Genomic DNA, 22,357 nt, shown 5'->3' with positions numbered 1-22,357 from the left:
TTCAAAGTGTCAAAAATAAATTTGGTTCTCAGATAGATAGATAGATAGATAGACATTTTATTATAAAAGCATACATCTAGCTTACACATTTACCCAAATTATCATACGCCTGTTTAACCGAAGTTAATTTGGGTGTGTTTCTCCATCCCCAACGTCCCTGACGAGAACGTCGGTCTCCTCGGCCTTGAACCGGTCCTGTCGTGCGCCTGGCAAATCCGCCGTTATAATAGGAATCCGCTTTAGAACAAGCGCGCCTGCTCTTAAAGGGAATGTGAGATGTCGCTCTGATTGGTTTATTTCACGTTACGCCCAAACCACACCTATGAATAATGAAGCTACTTCAGACCAACCCCTTTTAGATTTGCGCCAGGCGCAAGAGTCATTTATCCCGCCGGGAAAATAGCAACAGCGCCAAGACCCGCCCACAAAGTTACTTGCGCTTTGCGCTTGATACTTGCGTTTCAGATCGTTAAAATAGGGCCCTATAAGTAACTTTGCAACTATGTCAACTAACTCATTAGACTGTCTGCTTAATACCTGCTTAGTCAACTCATTCGATTAACCCTAACATAACAGTCTACAAATACTCTAATGAGAGTTAGTTGACATGTAGTTGCAAATTAATGAGTTAGTAGAATGTCTGAAGTGGAATATAAAAAGAAATAAAATAAAACAAAATAAATCGACACAGGAAATAAACCTAAAAAAAATGAGGTAATTTAAATGACTCTTATAATTACGCTATTCAAAGTTACTAAATTACTATTAAAACAATCTGATCACTAGCTATGTTATTGTGCAAACCGAACAGGCTGAAAACGTGAGAGCTGTGGCCTAGCGGTTTGCTTTGTGGTGCTCATTTGGTCACAAGTTTGAATCCGGCTTTGACATTTCCATTCCCCCCCTCTTATCCCCATAATTTCCCATTCTGTATCTTATTGTGCCAATAAACAAATGACACACAAAGAACCACTGAAATATTTAACAACAATAATATTTAACAACTGAAGACCATCATGCATCAGGCCAATTTTTCCCTTCATCTTTGTCCATAATTACAGGTATGCAGACATGAGGATTAAGGACTATTTAGAGCACATCCTCTCTAATCATTGTACTTCAAAGACAGACATGTGTACGTGGGTACGTATGATGTAGAAACAGAGATGGCAGAACAGAGGCTTGGCGTATGAAGCACATCTTAATTATCACACGCTCTTTTTCTCTGCTGAGAAAAACAAAGGGAAAATGTCACGTCCTTTCCTCTTTTTTTTTTTTTTTTTCACATGCCCCACTCAAATGAGTTTTTATTATGATAATTTTTTCCGGCTCTACAATCTTCACACTCTGTTTTTTAAAAGGCACTTCAATTATTTTATCTGCGCAAGGGACTGACAATTATTCTCCTGTAAGTTCAGTTTCTTGGCAAATTTGGCGGCTGAATATTTATGTCAAATACATAAACAGAAAGCGTCTCCGGTTACTTTACTGTAACCCTGTTCCCTGAAAAAGCGGGAATAAGACGCTGAGCTTGATTTTAAGCGCTATGGGGAAAAATGTCTTTGTTCAGACGGAATCAGGAATCAGAATACACTGGTTAAGCTGTATATTTTTGATTCAGTTCAAAAAAAAGTTCTGTAATCACGATGCACTGGTTGCTCATCTGTTTCGCGATGTAAATTCAATAGCGGTGTTGTGGTGCCATTAAATAAGTATTGCGAGATGGGTATTCTGACAGTGAAGCCTTAGTGTAGCTTCGGAGAAACAAGCAATGACATGAGTCTTGGGCAGGGCTATCAGTTTATCTAACCAATAGTAGATGGGGGAGGGTTTGGGAAGCCTGTTTGAACCAAATGTTATTTTGTTGTGTGCTACTAGTGAGGCATAAATTAACTTTTAAACAACAAAAATGTCCTTGACAGAAAGTCACCTCTGAATAAGAATGAAATGCCTATTCGCCCATGCAATGAACAATATTAATCATCTAATTTACATTATGTGTCATAAGTGGCCATTATCAAGAGCATATAGTTGAGATAGAGTGTAAGCTTTATAAATGCAGTCATTATTCTGTGCTTTACAACTTTATTCATTTACAAACCAACACTAATATTTCAGTCAAACTCGATTAACCAGGTTTCACTTACCGATAACTCTGAGTTCAGCATTGGAGTACACTTCTCCATACTTGTTCCCAGCCACGCACTGGTACATTCCAATATCGGAGAGCTCCAGGCGAGTGATGGACAAGGCGCCATTAATGACCTGCAACCTCTCCTGTGGAAAACAGGATATCTCCGTTAAGAGTCTTTTACTGAGATTGCTAATCTGCATAAAAGCACAACGTGTCTGGGAAGGTAAATTACGTCTGGAGGTTGATGGAAACCATCATAAATCTGAGTGTTCATTACTAATGGGAGACACTGCGTAGGGAGGCTGCTCAAAAACGATGGTAATAAATCTGTATTTTTATGAGATGGAAATAAAGCCCAGGCTTGTTTACTTCTTAACCAGAGCTCTGTGGACACATCGTTGGGAGGCTGGATGATGTTTGCCATTATAAACAAGCTGGGCTAATATTTTAATGCTGACAGCTTTATACCATTTTGAGTATGTGATGGAATGAAGTTTGCTTATCTTCTGATGTTAACTAAACTTGTTTGATGAATACAGAGTATAAAAAAAAAAAAAAATGGGTCAACCAGGTTTCAATACTCCCAAGACATCTTAAAACATCAGGACACTGCAATCAAAGGTGTGTGTGTGTGCAATTGGTGAATGTGATTTCACCATGCACAACATGTTCCTGGATCAACATCTTTGTTGATTCTGGAACAACATTCCAATCAACCAGTCGGATTTGAGGGACAAGTCTACAGTTTCTGCTAAGTTTTGGCTTAAAACCAGGGTTAGGTGCTTCTACATCAGTGCTATTCACCTATCATTTACCTCTGATTTTAGGGTTAACTTACGGGCAGGGTTAGGTTTAGGGCGGGGTAGGGATAGGACAAACTTTTCGGATAGGAAAGTGGTTCCAGGACCAACAAAATATGTTGATCCAGGAACATGTCTAACTTGGTAAAATCACAGTGACCGTGTGTGTGTGTCTCTCTGTGTGTGTATATATATATATATATATATATATATATATATATATATATATATATATATACTGTATATATATACCTGCACCTCTGGAAGAATTTTTTTTTTAAATAACCCCTTAAACCATGACTTCTGGCAAGTTTTGTGGATAGAAATGGACATTTTGAGAGATACAAATATTACATACCATCCACAGATTCAAGGCATGATTATTGCAGCACGTACCTTGAACTGGTCACAAACAGAAACCTTCATTTTAATTTTAGACAGGATTATTCATGTTTTTCTTTTGTGTTAATTTTCAGCTATTAGGTAGAAATTGATAGGGGTAAAATGAAATGGCACAACCCAGAAAAAGATTATTTACAATTTATTGAAAATGTTATCTTAATGGCAAAGGCCACACACAATCTCTGAGCACTTAATTTTTCTGGGCTTTTCATAGAAGATCTCTAAGGTTCTTTGGTAATTGAATGCTATTGTATCCAGGGCCGGATCTAGACATTTGGAGGCCCTAGGCAAAATTCATGTTGGAGGCCCCCCCACCCCCAATAAAACACACTTGAAACAAATATGATTCCTAACCTTTTTATTTATACAACATTTAATTTTAAATTTAGTATATTTTTACTTACACAGTACATAAGTTTGGACAAAGTACTATTTGTAATGTTTTTGAAAGAAGTCTCTTATGCTCATCAAGCCTGGATTTATTTGTTCAAAAATACAGAAAAATATTATAGTGAAATATTATTACAATTTAAAATAATGGTTTTCTATTTTACTAGGCTATACTTTAAAATATATTTCTGTGATGCAAAGCTGATAGTGTCACGTGATCCTTCAGAAAACTTTATATATTCTGATTTATTATCAAATGTTAGAAATGGTGCTTAATATTTATTTTATAACATGTGATACTTTTTTTCATGATTCTTTGATTATTAAAAAGTTGTTTTAAAAAAGTCTTCAATATCACTTTTATAAATTTAACACATCCTTGCTGAATATTCCTGTTTTTTTCTGTATTTTTGATCAAATAAATGCAGGCTTGTAGCATAATAATAAACTTCTTTCAAAAACATTAAAAATAGTAATGGGTCCAGACTTGTTACTGGTAGCCTATCAAACTTTATCTAAGCTAATCTCTTTTTTGTTTAATGAAGATGTTATTGTTCTTGTTGTTATTTTGCTGTTTTATTCAGTTTATTCACAGTTCCAGAATACCACTTCAGTAGATGAACATGAACGTGCTTTTATAATTTTTCTGCGTTATGGGCAGGATTTTTCCCTCCCATTTAATCAATATTGACTGCAGATATTGTCATATTATTAATATCAGTAATATGTTATTATGTATTGCATTGCTACCTTAAATATGCTATACACAAATCAAGTGGAAGAGAAAGACACGATCGCTACTGAGCAGGAAAAAAAATCTAAACTAATATTCGTATAGGCTATGATGTCAGGGTATTATCTAATCATCAGCATCAGAATATAGAAGATAGACCCATAGATATGAGATCCTTTATTTGAAACATTTAAAAATGTTGCAGTGTATTGGTTTTTTAACTTTGAATACAAACGTCTTGTCTTTTACTTTTGTAGCTTTTTTACTAGTCAGCTCTGGACGCGATGTTATTCATTGATTGTACGCGCAAATTCAAAGCGTCGCGTCTGGGCACGTTAATGACGCTCGCGCGCTCTTTTAAACTCACAAAGCGGTGAATGATTTTTCCAGAAATGACGCTGATCTACAGTAGCCCACAAGTTTATATTTAAAATACATTGCAATCACACCAAAATCGATGACCTGCATTACGAGCTGTGCTTCTTTGCGTGCCTATTTCTGCTTTTGCTTCGCACTCGCAGCACCTGATGGATGCGTTCGTTGACCGCCTCTGATCGCCTCTGACGTCCCCTCGGACTAAACTGGCTGGCGCCTCTATACAGTCATGGGCTGGCGTTAATGTGACGTAATGTAACAGTCTATGGTTAAGATAAACATCGTCACTATTTTTAGTTGATTAATAGGCTACATTTTGAAATAAATTGTAGATAGGACATTTAATTTTTTTTTTTTTTTTTTTTTTTTTGTCCCTCTGTCTGGGCCCCATCCCGCCAATCGGGCCCTAGGCACGTGCCTAGTTTGCCTTTGCGTTAATCCGGCTCTGATTGTATCATTAATGCTGACACGCCAGATGCTGTCCTTGTTGCCTATTCCTCAGGTCTGTCTTCACCTAGAAATAAAGGTACAATTTTTTCACTGAAAATGTGTTGTTTTTTTTTTTTTCGGTATTCGGTACCAATACCAGTGAAAATCCACGGTTCTTCTCAGTATCAATTTCGCAGTTTGTACCGCTTTCTACTTTCCACAAACGCTTGCTCTCCCGTGGAGTCTGTCGTTGCTATGCAACTATGAACCTGGAAAAATGAGCGCACCGCGTCGCTTCTATTATGAGCGCGCTTGCCGTGCGCCTACATTTGAAATAACGAATTCGCACGCGCAAAAAACGCGCTATGTGAACGGCCCCTTATGGCAACGTGACATTAGCCTAATCGAAAATATTTCCATATGTGGCTCTTTCCTCCTTTCTTGTCAACAAGTGGATTCAGAGCCACCACATTAGCAGCACCTCCGGTCGCCATGTCTCAGTGTTTTTAGGTGTGTAAGTGAGTGAATGTCGTGATATCACTGATCATGTGAAGATTTTGCAGCGGCGCTGCATTGTAGGGGAAACACTGTATAATGCTTGGAAAGCATTTAGTTTCCACCTCATGTTTCCTCCAACAGGCATGAACAACAATTTAAAGGCTCATAAAAAGACAGGTTCATATTAAAAAATTAACATGAGAAGTGGCAGGAACTCGCTGCTGGGGTTTAGAGAGTATTCTGTCCTTTAATATTTCTCATTTTGCCCTTTAACTATATTCTTCATAGTTCATACACAAGGAATACTTCACCCAAAAATAAATAAAACTGTCATCACAGCCATGTTGACATTCAGACCAACATGATCGTGCTGATTGCGAGTGTGACATTGCTTTTATATATCAGTTTAATAATTCAATAAAAGAGAAGTTAATATTTAGTAAAATAACTCCAAGCGAAGCCGAAGAGAAATCCACTGCAACACACACATCTCCAAGCAACACAGTTGTATCATTCCTAAATGAATCTGTTTTTGAATGATTCGGTTGAGTAAAAGATTCAACGACTTATTCATAAAGACAATCATCCTGAATGAATCGGTTGGGGAAAAGATCCACTCATTCATAAGGGCATTCAAGTGTTTCGTTACGGAATGATTCAGTGTTTCTGAACAAATCGACTGAGTGAAAGATTCCAAACTCACTTATAAAGGAAGTGTTCTTTTTCATTCCTGAATGAATCAGTTTTTTTGAACGAATCGGTTGAATTAATGATTTAATGTCTTGTATGAATAAATGTTATTTATGTGGGGAAATAAGCCGATTATTTTTTAATTTTGAAGTCAGAAGTTAAACTTAATAGCTAAACATTTTTTGTTAAAATGTGTTCAAATTTGTAAATATTATACTGTTTTAACTTTTTTCTATATATATTCTATTTATCATTATGTATCCACCAGGATGTATTTGTAAACCTTCCAAACCGATCTTAAAAAAATGTCTCGCTCTTGATGTAACCTGCTGAAAGAGTCACTAAAAAATTCCCACCACATGTACAGCTAATTCGGAATAGCGCTCTTACTATTTCTACCATTTATGGTTGGAGATGCATGCAGATTTAATAATGACAGAACTTTCATTTTCGAGTGAACATCGAGTTAAATTTTCATTTTCCTTTCATTAAAAAAAGTTACATGTGTACCAAGTGCAAAATAGATTTATTCAAGGAAATGGGGGTGAAATAGTAAAATTCCATTAAAAATACACACCTGTGCCAGGATTTATGCAGTAAGTATTAACACGGGCAAAATTATATAAAAAAAAAAAAAACTGAAAAAGACAAAAATGTCCATAAGTTTGCACAAGGGTTACTGTTAATAAAGTGCTAACTGTAGTCACTCACTACTACAGATAATCTGCATTTGAATGAGATGTGTGCCGGTGTAGTCTGAAATGGAGAGAAAGACAAATAAGACTTCACAGTAAATCACCTGGTGGCATATAGCAGTTCGAAGTGAGGCGATGCTTGACTTTACTACTGCACTAATTAACCGTGACATTCCTCTTAAATCAGCAGTTTTGCACGTGGCGGGACCTAAGGGAGGAAACCATCTGCACGTCTGCGCTGAAATGCAGTGAATGGCAATGTCACTGCTCAAAATCTGTAGGGTCAGGGTATAAATTGAAATGCATGACTACAGTTGCGGCAAATTTTCATCCTGATATGAAGTGCGTGTGCATGGCTGCATGGACTTTTTCATTTCCTAAGTCTTGATTTAAATCTACGCCTTGATGATAATGTGTCCTTTTGTTAAAAATACCGTGCATGTTAGGCCTCATTACCAGTTCCTAGCTGTTGTAAACACTCCGTTTTATGTTATGTGGTACATTTTAAATGAAACTACTACAAATATAAGCTATGTTCTGTGTAAGCAGTACGAGCTGGTATTAAAAAAAAACGCAATGATATGGGTGAACAAGATCATTGACACGTTTATTACTACATTAGCCAAGAGACGGTATGTGCCGCACATCGTATTCCTCTCTCTTAGCGACTAGAGCGTCACAGTGATTTACAAAGAAGAGGTTTTTAGCTGGTCACCTTTGCAATGCTGCGTTTCAATAAGGCAGAAAGAACATGAAAAGTCCCAATTGATTAAGCACAATGAAAATAACAAATGGTATAAGTCAACAACCCATGCTTTTGCTACATCAGTGACCTTTAGTTATACAATTGATTAAAGCTCTGATGCTGACAGTGACATTTGGAGATTGTAATAATTCTGCACTGATTAATTCATTTAACCAGGATACATTGAAAATCAACATTTCAGAATCAAAATGTAAGCTAGGACCATGATTCAATCAAGAGATTGTTGTGCCCTTGGGACATTAGTCTGTCATAGTACAAACTGGGTGGTATTTATTCAGTGCTCAAAGAGATGTGCTTCCAGAAAAGCACAAGGCATAATTTTTAAAACCATAAATGTAAAACAAAAAGATTTTATTGCATTTAAAATTCAAGTGCACCTTTTGGCAATTGCCTTGGCACACAAACACACCTGTAAAGCATTGATCATTATGCAAATTTGGTTTTCAAATACAAATTCATTTAACAAATGTGGATCCCGACCAGCAAAATCTTCATTAAAAATCCTTTCCTGAGGTCCAATGCATGTAAATGAACTTTGTTTGAGCTTTTTTGACTGCAGTGTATTCTGTTGGAACCGTTCTCTAATAAAGTGCAAAACAATGAAATGGACAGACTGCTAATTATGCAGAGCTGATGGATATTCTAATCTGGTGGCGTGAAAGATGAAAAAGAATGAGTGACAGATGTAAGAAGAAAGACAAGTGACTGGTTCTGAGCACATAAACAGCCCTATACAGAGTCTCTAAATGGATCAATATCTTTTGTTTTGTTTGTTCCCACATCGCATAGCGAAGCTGATTTACATGAAGTTTACTGATTTGTTTATTCACCACACCATAGTTGTGCCAAAGAGCTACTAGTCTCTAAAAATAACTTCATGTGCTGAGAGTTTGGGATTCTGGGTGAAAGGCTCTCAATGGAGACAGGTTGCGTATTACATAGAGTGCCGAGACATAGGCTATAAATGTTTATCACCTCTTTCACTATAGTTTAAATGGATTTCAGAGAAAGACAAAACAATAAGAGCTTGTCTAGTGCACAATAAAGGTTTATAAGCCTTCTCCTAATGGCCTGCAAGAAAACGGGCTTAAAATCTGCTTGCTGAGTATCTTGTATCTTGCATTACGAATGACTGTACTAAACCAAGCCTTAATGTTGATTAAATGTATTTGACTTTATTTAAGGACTTCTTAAATGTCTTTCATATGCTGCGCTTGTGGTGTTTGTAAACCAGTAATGATGTTTATGTAATGGTGAGTAGTAATGATGATTAGAAGAGCCTTAGTTTGCATGCTCCTCTCTGCACCTTTTTTAAAGTTGACATAAATTCAAAACTGTCCTATTTACTTACTTAATGCACTTTACTGGTTTTGTTGTGCATAATTTATCAGAGAAAGGTTGTCTTTTAATAAAATATCATAACTTTCTCCACCTCAAACTGATCTCACCAAGGCTGTTGAAGTTTCAACCAACAGATACTGGCAGTGTTTCAGGAGAGCAGTAGACCTCCAAAACTAAACTGCAAAGTCCTGAAGTGCACATTTTTCATGATCCAATAAATTCCCAATGGATAAAAATCAAGCCCCTACATTTTGTTTTTCACATTGAACATTCTGAAAAGTCACACGAGGGAAGTAAAATGGGTTGAAAAAGGCATTTCATATCACCTTCAAGCATCTAAAAAATAACTTTGTCAAACTCACAAAAAAGGAAGAGGTACAGTATGAAATGAAAATGTGTTGGTTCAATCTTTAAAATGTGCTGTTAGGTAGTGCTTTCTTCTAGCTATTGCCACCTTGAGTTTATTGCATTTTTGGGGAGCTATTCCCCTCTCATCGTCAGAAAAAGTGGTGGATATTTGGAAGCTTTTTATGTTCTCAATTTTGTCTTTTCCTATATAGATGGTCCGCAGAATGACATATTAGGTACTCCATTGGGGTCACGTTGATTTAGATGGTTATAGAGAAGCCATTAAGGAATACACTTTAAAGCATCGGTCTCACGAGGTTAATGAAGATGGCTGCTATACTGTAATGACTGTTACCAAATCACTGATATAACCTACAAACAAGTTTCTCAACTTTCTTTGTATTGTGCATTGAGTTTGATACACTTGATATGATCTGTAAACTTATATTCTTATTATTTTCAAATAGATTTAAAGGTATAGTTAACAAAAAAATCCAATCCAAACCTGTATCATTTTCTTTCAGGTGTGGAACCAAAAAGAAGATATTTTGAAGAATGTTCCTACTGTTCTTAGCCATACAATGAAAGTCAAAGGGGTCCAAAACAACAGTAAACCCAGCTGACTTTAAAACTGAAATCATTAATGCAATTTCTATTATTAATCATTGTCAGTGTCTGTTTAAAAAAAAAGTCTGGTGACCGTCCTCAAACCTCAGAGGTAAACTGACCTCAGTGGGCTCCAGGTTCTCTCCATTCTTCATCCACCTGTAAGAGGGTTTGGGTTTCCCTGTGGCCTTGCATTCCCACACCAGAGAGTCATCTATAGCCTTCTGCACATCCTGGGGCTTCTCAATTAGCTGGGGGGAGGCTGAAACAACCAACAGCAGAGGTAATGACTACACAGAATAACTTTAACCTTGATTATTACCTGTTACATGTCCTTCAAAGCCATGATCTTTGGAAATAATGCCACACAAGAAAACAACAGCAGTGACAATAGAAGCAGTCGAGCCCAAATGATTCACACTTCCACTTAGAATGGTATAGGAAGGAAATCCCATCTAATATATTAGTATTGTCTAAAAGCTAATACCATAAACTACCTTAACCTATACCGTTAGGGTAAATTATGGCTTAATTATAAATAAGCTGTATTGATCTTTATCTTTTAAACGCATGTAACTCAAACCAAGTAAATAATTGACAAAGAGCACATTTAGGGATTCATTTATGGGCATTTTCCCTAAAAGGAAACTAAAAGACAGATAAGAATGGGTAGAACACTTACAAACAAACAATAAACAATGTGAACACAAGATTGCTGAGCTAAGAATAAAGTTTATCCGATGACCGACTTCCATTACATTCAGAAAATAGGAAGTAGTGATGTCTGATTCATGATTCATTCTTGGAATCAAATCTATTCAATCAATCATTTATTCACAAAATCAGTCTAAATGATTCAGTCATGATATGATTCTTGAGTTTAAAACGTACTGACTCAGTGATCTGCAGCTGTTAACAAGTCACTCGACAGGATGATTATCGGTGAACGGCTTACATTTCCGTCACTCTATTTTTTAACTTTTTTATGCAAGGTTTTCCATTGATTAAATCTTCAACTTTAACATTTGGTCCCCCCAATCATGAACATTCTGGATACAATGTTGCTTTTATGGGGATTTTGCATTGTAAGCTTGAAAAGCCCCAGTCTATTGGGTACTAACTGCATTAAAAAGACCCAAGCAATTCTTTGAAACCCTTCTGTTTTTGATTTTTTTTTTGAGTAAACTGTACATTTAATTATCTTCCTGTTGCAGCAAACCAGTCACATTTCAGTGGCGAACTGTCAACCATTTTCTACTGAAGACCGAAGTGCTGCTCGGATCCCTTAGTCACTGCCACTCAGTCTATCTCACACTCACTGGGAGAGTATTGACTTTTAAACCCCACTGTTTAAATGAGAGTAAGCAGTCAGGGCCTGACTTAGCCTTGCCCACAGACAGGGCACACAATCACTCTCAACATTTCACGCCCACAAGTCAAACTAGAGAGGAATGAGAGGTAGAGAGGTCAAAATGAGCTCTCAGCATCCTTAATACCAACTCAATGCTTATTCAGTGGCATACTGCGATTATGATAGATGGTGTTGGTGTCCCTCCCTAGACACCATAATGTACTCTATGGAAGAACATACCTTGAGCTTTTCTTTGTATAGAGAAACTCTTTATGTGAGAATCATTTGGTGAAATCTCCGACCTTACCAACCGAATGCCACATTTTACAATTACTTGTGTCTCTTTAAAGTGTTCATATCATGAAAAATCTATTTATTTCTAAAAAACATTGGCTTCTATAATATTTTTGGTGAAAAATGCTCAAATTTATGACACAACCCCTTAATAGTTAATGAATCATACTTAAAACATGCCTCTTTATATGTGTTCCTGTTAGAGGTACGCAATCCTCAGAGCCAAGCCAAGAAAAGGACTAATGAAGGCAACCAAAACATTTGTGGGCAATTGCTAATCAAGCCAACGTAAGCAGAAAGAATGAAAGGCTTTGAGTGTCTCCTCCTGCTTTGCTACTGCTGCCGGTGGAAGTGATAAACATGAGATACACTTATTGATCGCCTCATTCCCCCGCTCTGCTGACGAATGTCTCGTAGGCCTAATTCCATGGGACTTCAAAATAAGATTACAGATTTTTATCACCTGGCTGGCAAACAGAGAAACAGTGGGGAAGAGAATGAGATACAGAGACAGAAATAGAGGGGAAGGGAGAGAGAGATCCGAGTGGAAGTCAAGAGGTCTGTTCTTAGGCTAATCCTGCCACAGAAGAATCCCAGAGCCGCGTACGGGATAAGTGTCAACCTGCCACTGTTTAGTTACATGCCTGCTGTGGCTTAGAGATGTAAATAAATACAAATAATTGTGAATAGCTTAACGCAACTTAAGTGGCCATCTTAACTAATATTTGATGTATAGGTAACAGACATACAAATACAAGTCTAATAAACTTTAATTTGACTTGAATTGACACTCTAATCACACTGAAAGCCTTTTACAAAGTTTTTAATTTTATCGAAATATACTTTAATGTTATGTCATATTTATAATTTTTTGTAAAATTATTCTTCATCTAATTTCAGCTGTGGTATAATATTTATAAAATATACTATTATATTAATATTCTAGTTATATATAATAATATTTTAGTTAACAAAAAACTGCAAAATGAAATCAAATATTTAATACACTATAATACTTTAATATAATACATAGATTATTTTAAGTTTCTGAAAGATGTCTCATTTATTTGATCAAAAGAAAAATACAGTAAAAACAGTGACATTGTGAAATATAATGTTTTCTATTTTAATATATTTTAAAATGTCATTTATTTCTGTGAGGGCAAAGTGTAACTTCTGAATGGTAGTGTATGTTAATTTAATAACAAAAATGTCAAAACTTGTTCCACACTAAATTAAACCAATTTACTTATCGCATTGAAGTCATTTTAAAATAAAATTTTGACTATGCAATTTCATTGACAATATTTAAAACCCCTTCATTAACAAACATTTTCATCAATAATTTGGTTGATGAGATAAATGCTGGTTTAGTGTGAGATATTTCTATAAAAGAATCTGCATTTTATTTAATACCCATAAGTAATCCAGTTTAACCAGACGCTAAAGGTCTGTCTCCTTCTACTTATACCGTGGCTGACTTATAGACAGAAGAAGAGGTGAGACGGTGGTGGAAACGACTGAGGAATAGGGGAAGCGAAGCGAAAATCGAGGCGAATTATCATAAATATCAAGTCTCTTCAAAACAGAATGGTGCACGAGAGCTGAGAAGCGAGAGCATTAGTGAAACACAACCACACCTAAGACGAATCGCCTCCCTGGCTGGATTATATTAGCTTTTACAATATGCAGAAGCTATTTATCTAATTAATACATTTATAAATCACCGCTACGTTGCGCATCTGGGAAGCCCATTAGGAGAACTTCCCTTTTCTAGGAACCTGTCCCCCCATATTCCACATTGTTTGGAACATAAACAATGAGACAACAGGGATAATAAAACATTCAGCGAGCTCTGTGCAGACTATTCCTGTAAATGGGCCACTGGGCATGCGGGTACAGCATTAGAGCCAGTGCAAGATCCCATAAGGGGAGGATGAATCCCACTGCTCTCTAGCCTACAGGTACTTACTTAATAGGTAGCTGTCTTGTATGAACAATGCCACAGAGCCAACACGGCGGTGAAGGGAAAAGGTTATGAACCCATCATTTTAAAGTCCATATTTAATATGCTTCACTTCATAAGCCTCTGAGTCAAAATACACTACCTAGGAACCTATGCCTACCCACTGGGGTCTCATTTTACAATTCATGCCAATTTGCACTGGCAAACAAATGTAGGTCAAAGGTGTGCATGCAATTAATAGAATGTAAATGTAATTTCCAAGTTTGGAAGACTGAAATTCTTAACTGATAAATAGTTGTGACTCAAGTAAATCAAGTACAATTAATAACAGTAAAATAACACTGCATATAAAATAAAGATGAATCCTTATTAAAGTTACAAAAGGCATTTAGTCAAGTGCAGTGAGTGATTTATTTCTCTTTTATTGTTTGAGTAACATTAAAAAGAGAGCAGTAGCAATATTAGGCAGCTGTCACTTTAAGACATGATGCACTGATCCAATACTGTACATATGCGTTGTCTTTCTTGACTGTTCACAATCATTTAATACATAAGCTACTATGTTTGCTAGGATACTCGCCAAGACAGGCATGTTGAATTTGTCCGTTCAAGCAAAAGAAGACGTGAAAGCGAACACAATTTATTTTTCACACGCTTTTTGAGAGGCGGCTTTTCGTGCGCGAGTTCTCATAAGCATCTTGTTGTGCTTGAATGTTTAAATTGGCAAGGCTTAAAAACTTATTTTATCATGCACCAGGTGAAAATGATAAATCCTATTGCTTTGAAAATAATAGCCTTTCTCTTAATAAGCCACACAATTTCAAGTATCATTCATGCCCATAATGCAAACAAGCAAGCACTTCTAACTAAGCCTTTAATTCAGACAATCTTCAGTTGGGTCGAGAGACTCCAAAATGTATTAAAATCAACAACTACTTCTTGATGGAAAAAATAAATAAAAAATTAAGATGTCCTCCTGGATGCAGATGCTGCTCTGCTGAGTGTTTTCCTGGTATATGTGCCTCATCTAAGTATAGTAAATTTAACAGCTTTGATCTGGAGTCAAATTGGATCCCAATCACATTGCCATCTGGTAGAAAGGAACACACACACACACACGTACACACAAACAGAAGGTCAGACACAAGGTCACCCTCTCATCTTTTTAATCTGGATAAAAATATTAGAGACATCACGACCGGGAGGCTTTAATCATTTTGATGCACTGTTAAAGCACAACATCCGGCCTTAAGTTGATTTTCTGCTGGTCAGGGCTGAAGACTGGAAAGGCAGTCCTGCATCATGTCCTTCACTTCAATAAACGTGACGTGTGGCTTCAGCTGTTCAAATATTCATGCATCTCAAGACAACTTACCAAAGAAAGACAGCTTTCCCTGCACAGAGTTTCTTCCTTTTGTGTTCTCTGCCACACACTCGTACGTGCCCGCGTCCTCTTGCTGGAAGTAAGGGATCTCCATCACGCCGCTGGTTTTCCTTACATCCACTTTACGAGCGAAAGGGACTCCGTCCACCCGATGCCAGCTTATGGACGGTACCGGACTGTGTGAGGTTGGGGGAGACAGTAAAAAGAAATTCAATGACTGATCACATCCTCTTTCTATTGAGGACATCCTTATGATACTTACTTCCCCAATGCAAAACACTCCAGACGCACGGTTGAACCTTTGGCCACTTGAACGACCTCTGGAAACTGTACTTCAATCTTTGGCTCATATTCTCCCATAACACCTACAAAAAGAACCACTCAATTATTTCCAACAAAAGAATCAATTACTCCATCTGCAATTGCAAATTAAAAATCAGCCAATCTTTTTTTTCCCCCTTCATTATTATTGCATGATTTATTTAGTCCCTTCTGAAAGACTTTTGGGATAGCAGGGAGCCCTGATATCTCCTTCTGTGTTTTTGTGAGGTGTGCTATCGGACTAGCGACTAAGCTGTCTGAGGGGAACTCAAAAAGATGCTTATCTGTAATGTCTAACGCTGGCCGTTTATGTCAGCGCTGCCAAATAGGAAGGGTTGAAGAGAGGCAATCATCTTCTTCTGTAGCATCCCAGGTAGAGAGACATGTACAATGGGGTTTGAAATTGTGCCTGGAGATCACACTGTGACAGTAGCCATTGAGCGGCTCATGTTGGTCATACACTACTGATACAAACATCAGGTTTTTAGACAACATGTTTTACACCACAATTCAGACAAAGCATGGGTGTCTGCCAGTGGGACCTAAAAAAAAGAAAAAATGCAAACACACACACATTGGGTTTCCATGTTTTATGGGGACATTCCATAGACATTTTGTCCCCATATTGTAAGGTTTACCTGAACCATACACACACAAACACACACCAAACTTTTGAATGATATAGTATGTGTATACATATACAGTATATGTTATATTTATATGTTACTGCTTTTGCATTCAAATGTGCTTTAAAGCTTTGGTAAAAATGGCATAAATGTGATTGTGGGCACCTTTGACTACTTAAACAAAACATGTCCTGGAAAGCAAAAAAACAAAACTGGATATACATTAAAATTCCTAATGCAACACATTTGTCAGGAGTCAATTCACTTTTAACTATTATAAAAGCAAAAATAAATGTATTTATTAAAATTCTTAAATACGGGTTTGGCACCAACTAAAGCTACTTTCAGATAATTGTGTAAAAAATAATTTAAAGCGTAGGTAGAAGACAAGACACAAATAATGATATATATATATATATATATATATATATATATATATATATAGCTAGAATTGTTGTTTAATTAAAAAAAATGTTTTACCCCCTTTAAAATTGACCTAGAGGACATAAACATTATTTGATAAATAATAATTTGTTTGTCTGTTATGACATTTGACAATTTCTTTTTTATCACCCTTGTTCATGAGTGTGATCAAATTGTAAATCCACAAAGAAGCAACAATTAGATCTGCCAAAGACAAATGACCTTTCAGTTTGAGGGCCTTTGATAATGCCAGCCTAGAGGCACCAAAACATGCTGCCACAGCATCTTAAAGTTTACAGCTTATTAACCTTTGTATAAAATTTGAATTCAACTCTTTTTATCTCTTGTAGCTACATAATTTTGACGCATATAGGATCGATTGTATATATCGAGACATCGGCAAGCATCCTCACCGTCAGTGCGCAGTATCAGAGGAGTGGGTGGGCCTTGGACGCGCGTCTTGGTGACAGTATTGGTCACAACACAGGTGTAGTTGCCCACATCAGATGGCTCAACTTTGGCGATGTATAGATTCCCTGTCTCCTGGGACACGAATCGACGAGAATCCTGCTTCACGAATGACGGGTACTCGTTAAAAATCCAGGAGAACGTTAAAGCTGTGAGAGAAAAAAAAAAAGGAGAGATGGAGAAAAGACCCGTCAACATCACACATGAGAAGAAAGAGGTCATTCTACTGCCCGGAAACTACATTTGCATAAACATAACTAGAGTACACGGTGACATTTCCTCTCTCAGCAGAGCCTAAATGGCATATGTGGGCTCTGCTCATGAATCTTGCGCCTCCCCAGAGTTACTAAATTAGCATTGGGGCTACATGCTAGGGTGAAAATTAATCAGCCTGAGGAGGGTTGTGTGGCTTAGGGGGTGAAAATTAATGACAGAAAGGATAACCAGTGCCCTGTGATTAGTTGGCCTCTATTCAAGTGGGAAAGTGGTCGTATGTAACCAATGTTCAAAAATCCAGAGAGCTATTCGTTTAGACATTGGTCAGTTAATGGATAATCAGGCAACATGTAATGAGCTATCCACACAGCATTTCATAAAAGCAAAGAGTTTTTAAAGAAAACAATACAAATCTTAAAGTAAAACCGTGGAAAACACTATGGCAAGCCGTTTTAACATTTAATCATTTAAACCGACTAGTCTCTATTTTCATGCTACTAGTACTTATTTTTTAGATACTAGTATCTATTCCATTAAGTACTAGTACTTATTCATTAGCTACTAGTGCTTATTCTTTAGGTACTAGTGCCTATTCTTTAGATACTAGTGCTTATTCTTTAGGTACTAGTACCTTTTTAAAGATACTAGTACTTATTCATTAGATACTAGTTCTTATTTATTAGATACTAGTACTTATTCATTAGATACTAGTACCTATTAAATAGATACTAGTACTTATTTCAATAGTGACTAGTAACTATTCTTTTGTTACTAGTAACAAATTATTTTTTTTGCCATTGACTTCTATGGGGATCTGTCATTCAGATATCAACTATTCAGTTCTGACTAGTGTGTATTCCAATTGTGACTAGTACATATATATTAGATACTAGTAGTTATTCATTAGGTACTAGTACTTATTTTTTAGATTACCGTACCGGTAATACTTTATAATAACGTTCAGTTGTAAGTCATTTATAAGTGGTTAGTTAATGATGAACTAATCATTTACAAAACATTCATAAATGATTAGCAAGTGATATACTAACATTTTATGTATGTTTTGTAAATTCCATTACAAGTCATTTACAAGTGATTAGTAAATCATTAACTAATCATTTACGAAACATGACTATGCGTTCATAAATGATTAATAAGTGATATGTTCATTATTATGTATTATGTTTTGTAGATTCAGTTATAAGTCATTTACATTTGATGTTATGTTAATGATTAACTAATCATTAGAAAACATGACTATGCGTTTCATAAATGTTTAATACATTTTTTTTTTTTAATGTTTAATGTTTTGCTCACATCAGGTGCATAGCCACCATAGTGGTTAAAGACTCCATGTGTTTCAGAGAAGACAGCTGTCTATACCCTCACCAGTCAGCACTTACACTGCAGTACACACTACAGTGTTCAACACAATGATGTGTAAACGCATGAATAAATCATTTACAACACTTTCTGCATCCCCTAATCTAAAGTGTAAACTATTCATCACTTGTAAATGTGTTACACATCATTCGTAGATACGATTCGTTGATCTTATGCCATATTGATTCTTGAAGTGGTAATCTACGAATGATGTGTAACACATTTACAAGTGATGAATAGTTTACACTTTAGATTAGGGGATGCAGAAAGTGTTGTAAATGATTTATTCATGCGTTTACACATCACTGTGTTGAACACTGTTACTTACCTGTTACAAATTATTTGTACGTGTATACAAGGCATTTACAACACTTTCTGCACCCTCTAATTGCTACATACAAAAAAAAAATAACAATTAAACATTTATGATCCGTATATTCATGTTTTGTAAATGATTAGTTAATCATTAAAGGGGCATTCCACCCATTTGAACATTGTTTTTTATTTAAAGTGGGTCATATATGTAGCCGAAATGTAAAATAAATTTTGAATTTGGTGCCTTCGTGACCGAGGAGAGACAAATAATAACTTCAGGATGCATTTGTGAAAGACAACAACTCCCACAATGCACCACATTGCACAGCTCCGCAAGCCACTCCCACTAAACCAGAAAGCGCATATCTGCCTATAAGAGAAATCACTCTTCCGTCTACAAGGCTAGCTACCACCAGAGCTTGAAATTCATTTCACACAAAATGTCTAGTTAGTTGGCGAACTCATTAGTGCATTACTCCTCGTTTGTATTTCTTTTCGAAAAGGTGAATTATTGCATGGTAACGTTACCTGGATGTTCAGTCAGAACATATGCGGTGCGAAACTAGGATAGTTCTCAACACAAACATCCGTGTCCTCGTCTGATTCAGAGATTTCGTCCAGGAGAAATTGTCATCGTTGAAATTCTTTGCCGCAGACGGTCTCTATCTCTGTGTTCGTAGTTGCATAGTGAGATCACCGGCGCCACCAGTCCACCCTAACTCGAGTCAGTCCGGGCTCCTCGTCCGCGGCAGACAGGTCTTCTGCCTCGGCTGCTCTTCGCTATAATGCGGCTTGTAAAGGTAGCCACAAACACCTGATTCAAGCATCAGACTTCCGAAATCCTCTTCTTCTATATCATATTGAGCACTCTCCTCCGCTATTGTCATAACTTTACATCTGTCTCCACAGCGCCTGTTAGCTTAGCTTCAAACAAGATGGAGGATATTGCTTTCAGTTTCAGAGAGTAAAGTTCCACCCACTGATCTGTAATAGGTATGTAGCGTGAGCGGGTCCCGCCCCCTGGGAAAGATGAGGAACGAGTGTCTGTAGTCTCAACAGAAATCCCCCCTCTTACACTTCCTCCTACAATGACGCAAAATGACGATTTTTGCGTCATTGTAGGAGGAAGTGTAAAAGGTAAATAACGGATTTCTCCCGTCTCAGGGGAAAATGAGAGAGTGTTGCACGACCATTCAATAGTATGACTGGGTTTCTAACAATGCAAAACTTAATGCAAATGGGTGGAGTGTCCCTTTAATGTAAATGACTTATAACTGAATATACAAAACATACATACAATAATGAACATATCACTTATTAATCATTTATGAACACATAGTCATGATTCGTAAATAATTAGTTAATGATTTGCTAATCACTTGTAAATGACTTGTAACAGAATTTACAAAACATACATAAAATGTTAGTATATCACTTGCTAATCATTTATGAATGTTTTGTAAATGATTAGTTCATCAACTAACCACTTATAAATGACTTACAACTGAACGTTATTATAAAGTGTTACCGAATAAGTACTAGTATCTAATGAATAAGTACTAGTAGCTAATGAATAGTACTAGCTAATGAATAAGTACTAGTATCTATTGAATAAGTACTAGTATCTAATGAATAAGTACTAGTACCAATTTAATAGGCACTACTAATGAATAAGTAGTAGTATCTAATAAAAAGGAACTAGTATCTAATGAATAAGTACTAGTATCTTTAAAAAGGTACTAGTACCAAAAGAATAAGCACTAGTATCTAACAAATAGGCACTAGTACCTAAAGAATAAGCACTAGTAGCTAATGAATAAGTACTAGTACTTAATGGAAAAGATACTAGTATCTAAAAAATAAGTACTAGTACCGTAAAACTTCAAATAATAGCCCAGGCTTTTATTTTCCCAAATCGCCGAACTGCACCGGCTTGTATTTGAGACAGGCGTCTATAAGAGACAGGCCTTTAATTTAGTGTTGATGTTGTTCATTGAGTGTAGCACATCCATAGAATTTAGGCTGACAGACAGAAAGCATGACAGTAAGAGTTTACCACATTATATTACGTTTTATTTATAATTCGAATGTGTTTAACAAATCAGTTAATGTAAGAATTACATTATATTGCGTCGTGTCACGTCTAGGACAACTCGAGGTAACGATATCACACACCGGTCGCGCACTTGCTCAGTTTATGGCCAGCAATATTTTTATGTTTAAGGACATTATGGAGTTAATATAATGTCTGTACTGTACTATGTTATGATTGTACTGTACAATTAAATACAATCGTTGCTAAGTCTGCAGTCTGAACACTTTACCTCAGAGCGTCCGTTAACTGAATGAATAGATAATATCTTAATACCTCGAGTTGTCATTGACGCAGCGTGGCGCTTCTCGTCTTGTGCGAGATTATTGGCAGCATAAAACAAACATTCATTACTATCATCTTCACCGCGATACACCTCAACTACAAGTTCATTGGCGAATTCCTCCTCGTCGCTCCCGTCCACTTCTCCCTCTCCGCCTTGCTTGCACTAACAGCTCCCGCCCAGATGCGCACGGCTCTCTTGCGTGCGCAATCTGCACCATAGAACTGGTTTAAAATGATGATCTGACAGGTTTTAGAAGATTAAATACAAACTGAAACAAAAAAAAAACGACCAGGCCTCTATTTGAGACCGGCGTTTATTTACCCAAACCTGTCGTCACACCGGGCGTTTAAAAGAGACAGGCGTCTATTTGGGACTCGGCTATTATTTGAAGTTTTACGGTAGCATGAAAATAGATACTAGTAGGTTTTAAGGATTAAATGTTAAAAAGGCTTGCCATAAAAACACAACAGATGGATAGAAATCTTAATTGGGAGAATCTCACAAAAACTGTGAAGAAAACTCCTTGCTCCCCCACAACAATATGAAGCCTATTTTCAAGAATTTTTATTTTCACGACAATTCCCATCTTCAATTGTTGGCCCACTATAATGTGAAAACATAATTCTCATTACAGTAATGACAAAAAATAGTCAATTGTAAAGTACACAAACTGTTTAAGCATAACACATAGTGTTTCAGTATACGTAAATCATTTAGTATTTATTCTAGGCCTACTGTATTAAATTTACGGTAATTAAACAATTAGAAAGTGTGCTTAATTGTCATGAAAGTAATGTTAGAAACCCAAAACAAAGTATATATTTTTTCATATTTCAAGTTATGCAATTTTCACCACATCACTTCACACTATAACAGACAAATAACAGCCAAATATATAAAATAGGGCTGGGAATCGATAAAAAAAAAAAAAAAACTAATTAATTGCACAATTTGCTGTAATTAATTGCAATTAATTGCATTTCCCCCAAGCTTGTAATCATCAATATTTACACTTAGAATCACCT

General features: G+C 36.4%; 1 protein-coding gene across 4 annotated transcripts in view; it reads right to left on the bottom strand.

Moving 5' to 3' along the window:
• Positions 1-22,357, bottom strand: part of cntn4 (contactin 4) — a 158,689-nt gene that overhangs the window by 47,771 nt on the left and 88,561 nt on the right. For all 4 annotated transcript variants that reach the window (XM_084424928.1, XM_084424927.1, XM_084424926.1 and 1 more), the window contains exons 6-10: positions 16,986-17,189; positions 15,465-15,567; positions 15,194-15,378; positions 10,330-10,469; positions 2,148-2,277 (exon numbers count right to left, since the gene is read on the bottom strand). In XM_084424928.1, coding sequence (XP_084281054.1) covers positions 2,148-2,277; positions 10,330-10,469; positions 15,194-15,378; positions 15,465-15,567; positions 16,986-17,189 — 762 coding nt within the window. The remainder of the gene's footprint in view (positions 1-2,147; positions 2,278-10,329; positions 10,470-15,193; positions 15,379-15,464; positions 15,568-16,985; positions 17,190-22,357) is intronic.

Source organism: Rutilus rutilus (genome assembly GCF_951802725.1).
Source record: "Rutilus rutilus genome assembly, chromosome: 12".
Taxonomy (NCBI): domain Eukaryota; kingdom Metazoa; phylum Chordata; class Actinopteri; order Cypriniformes; family Leuciscidae; genus Rutilus; species Rutilus rutilus.
Note: the sequence above shows the minus strand (reverse complement) of the source record. Positions and strands in the feature narration are given on the sequence as shown.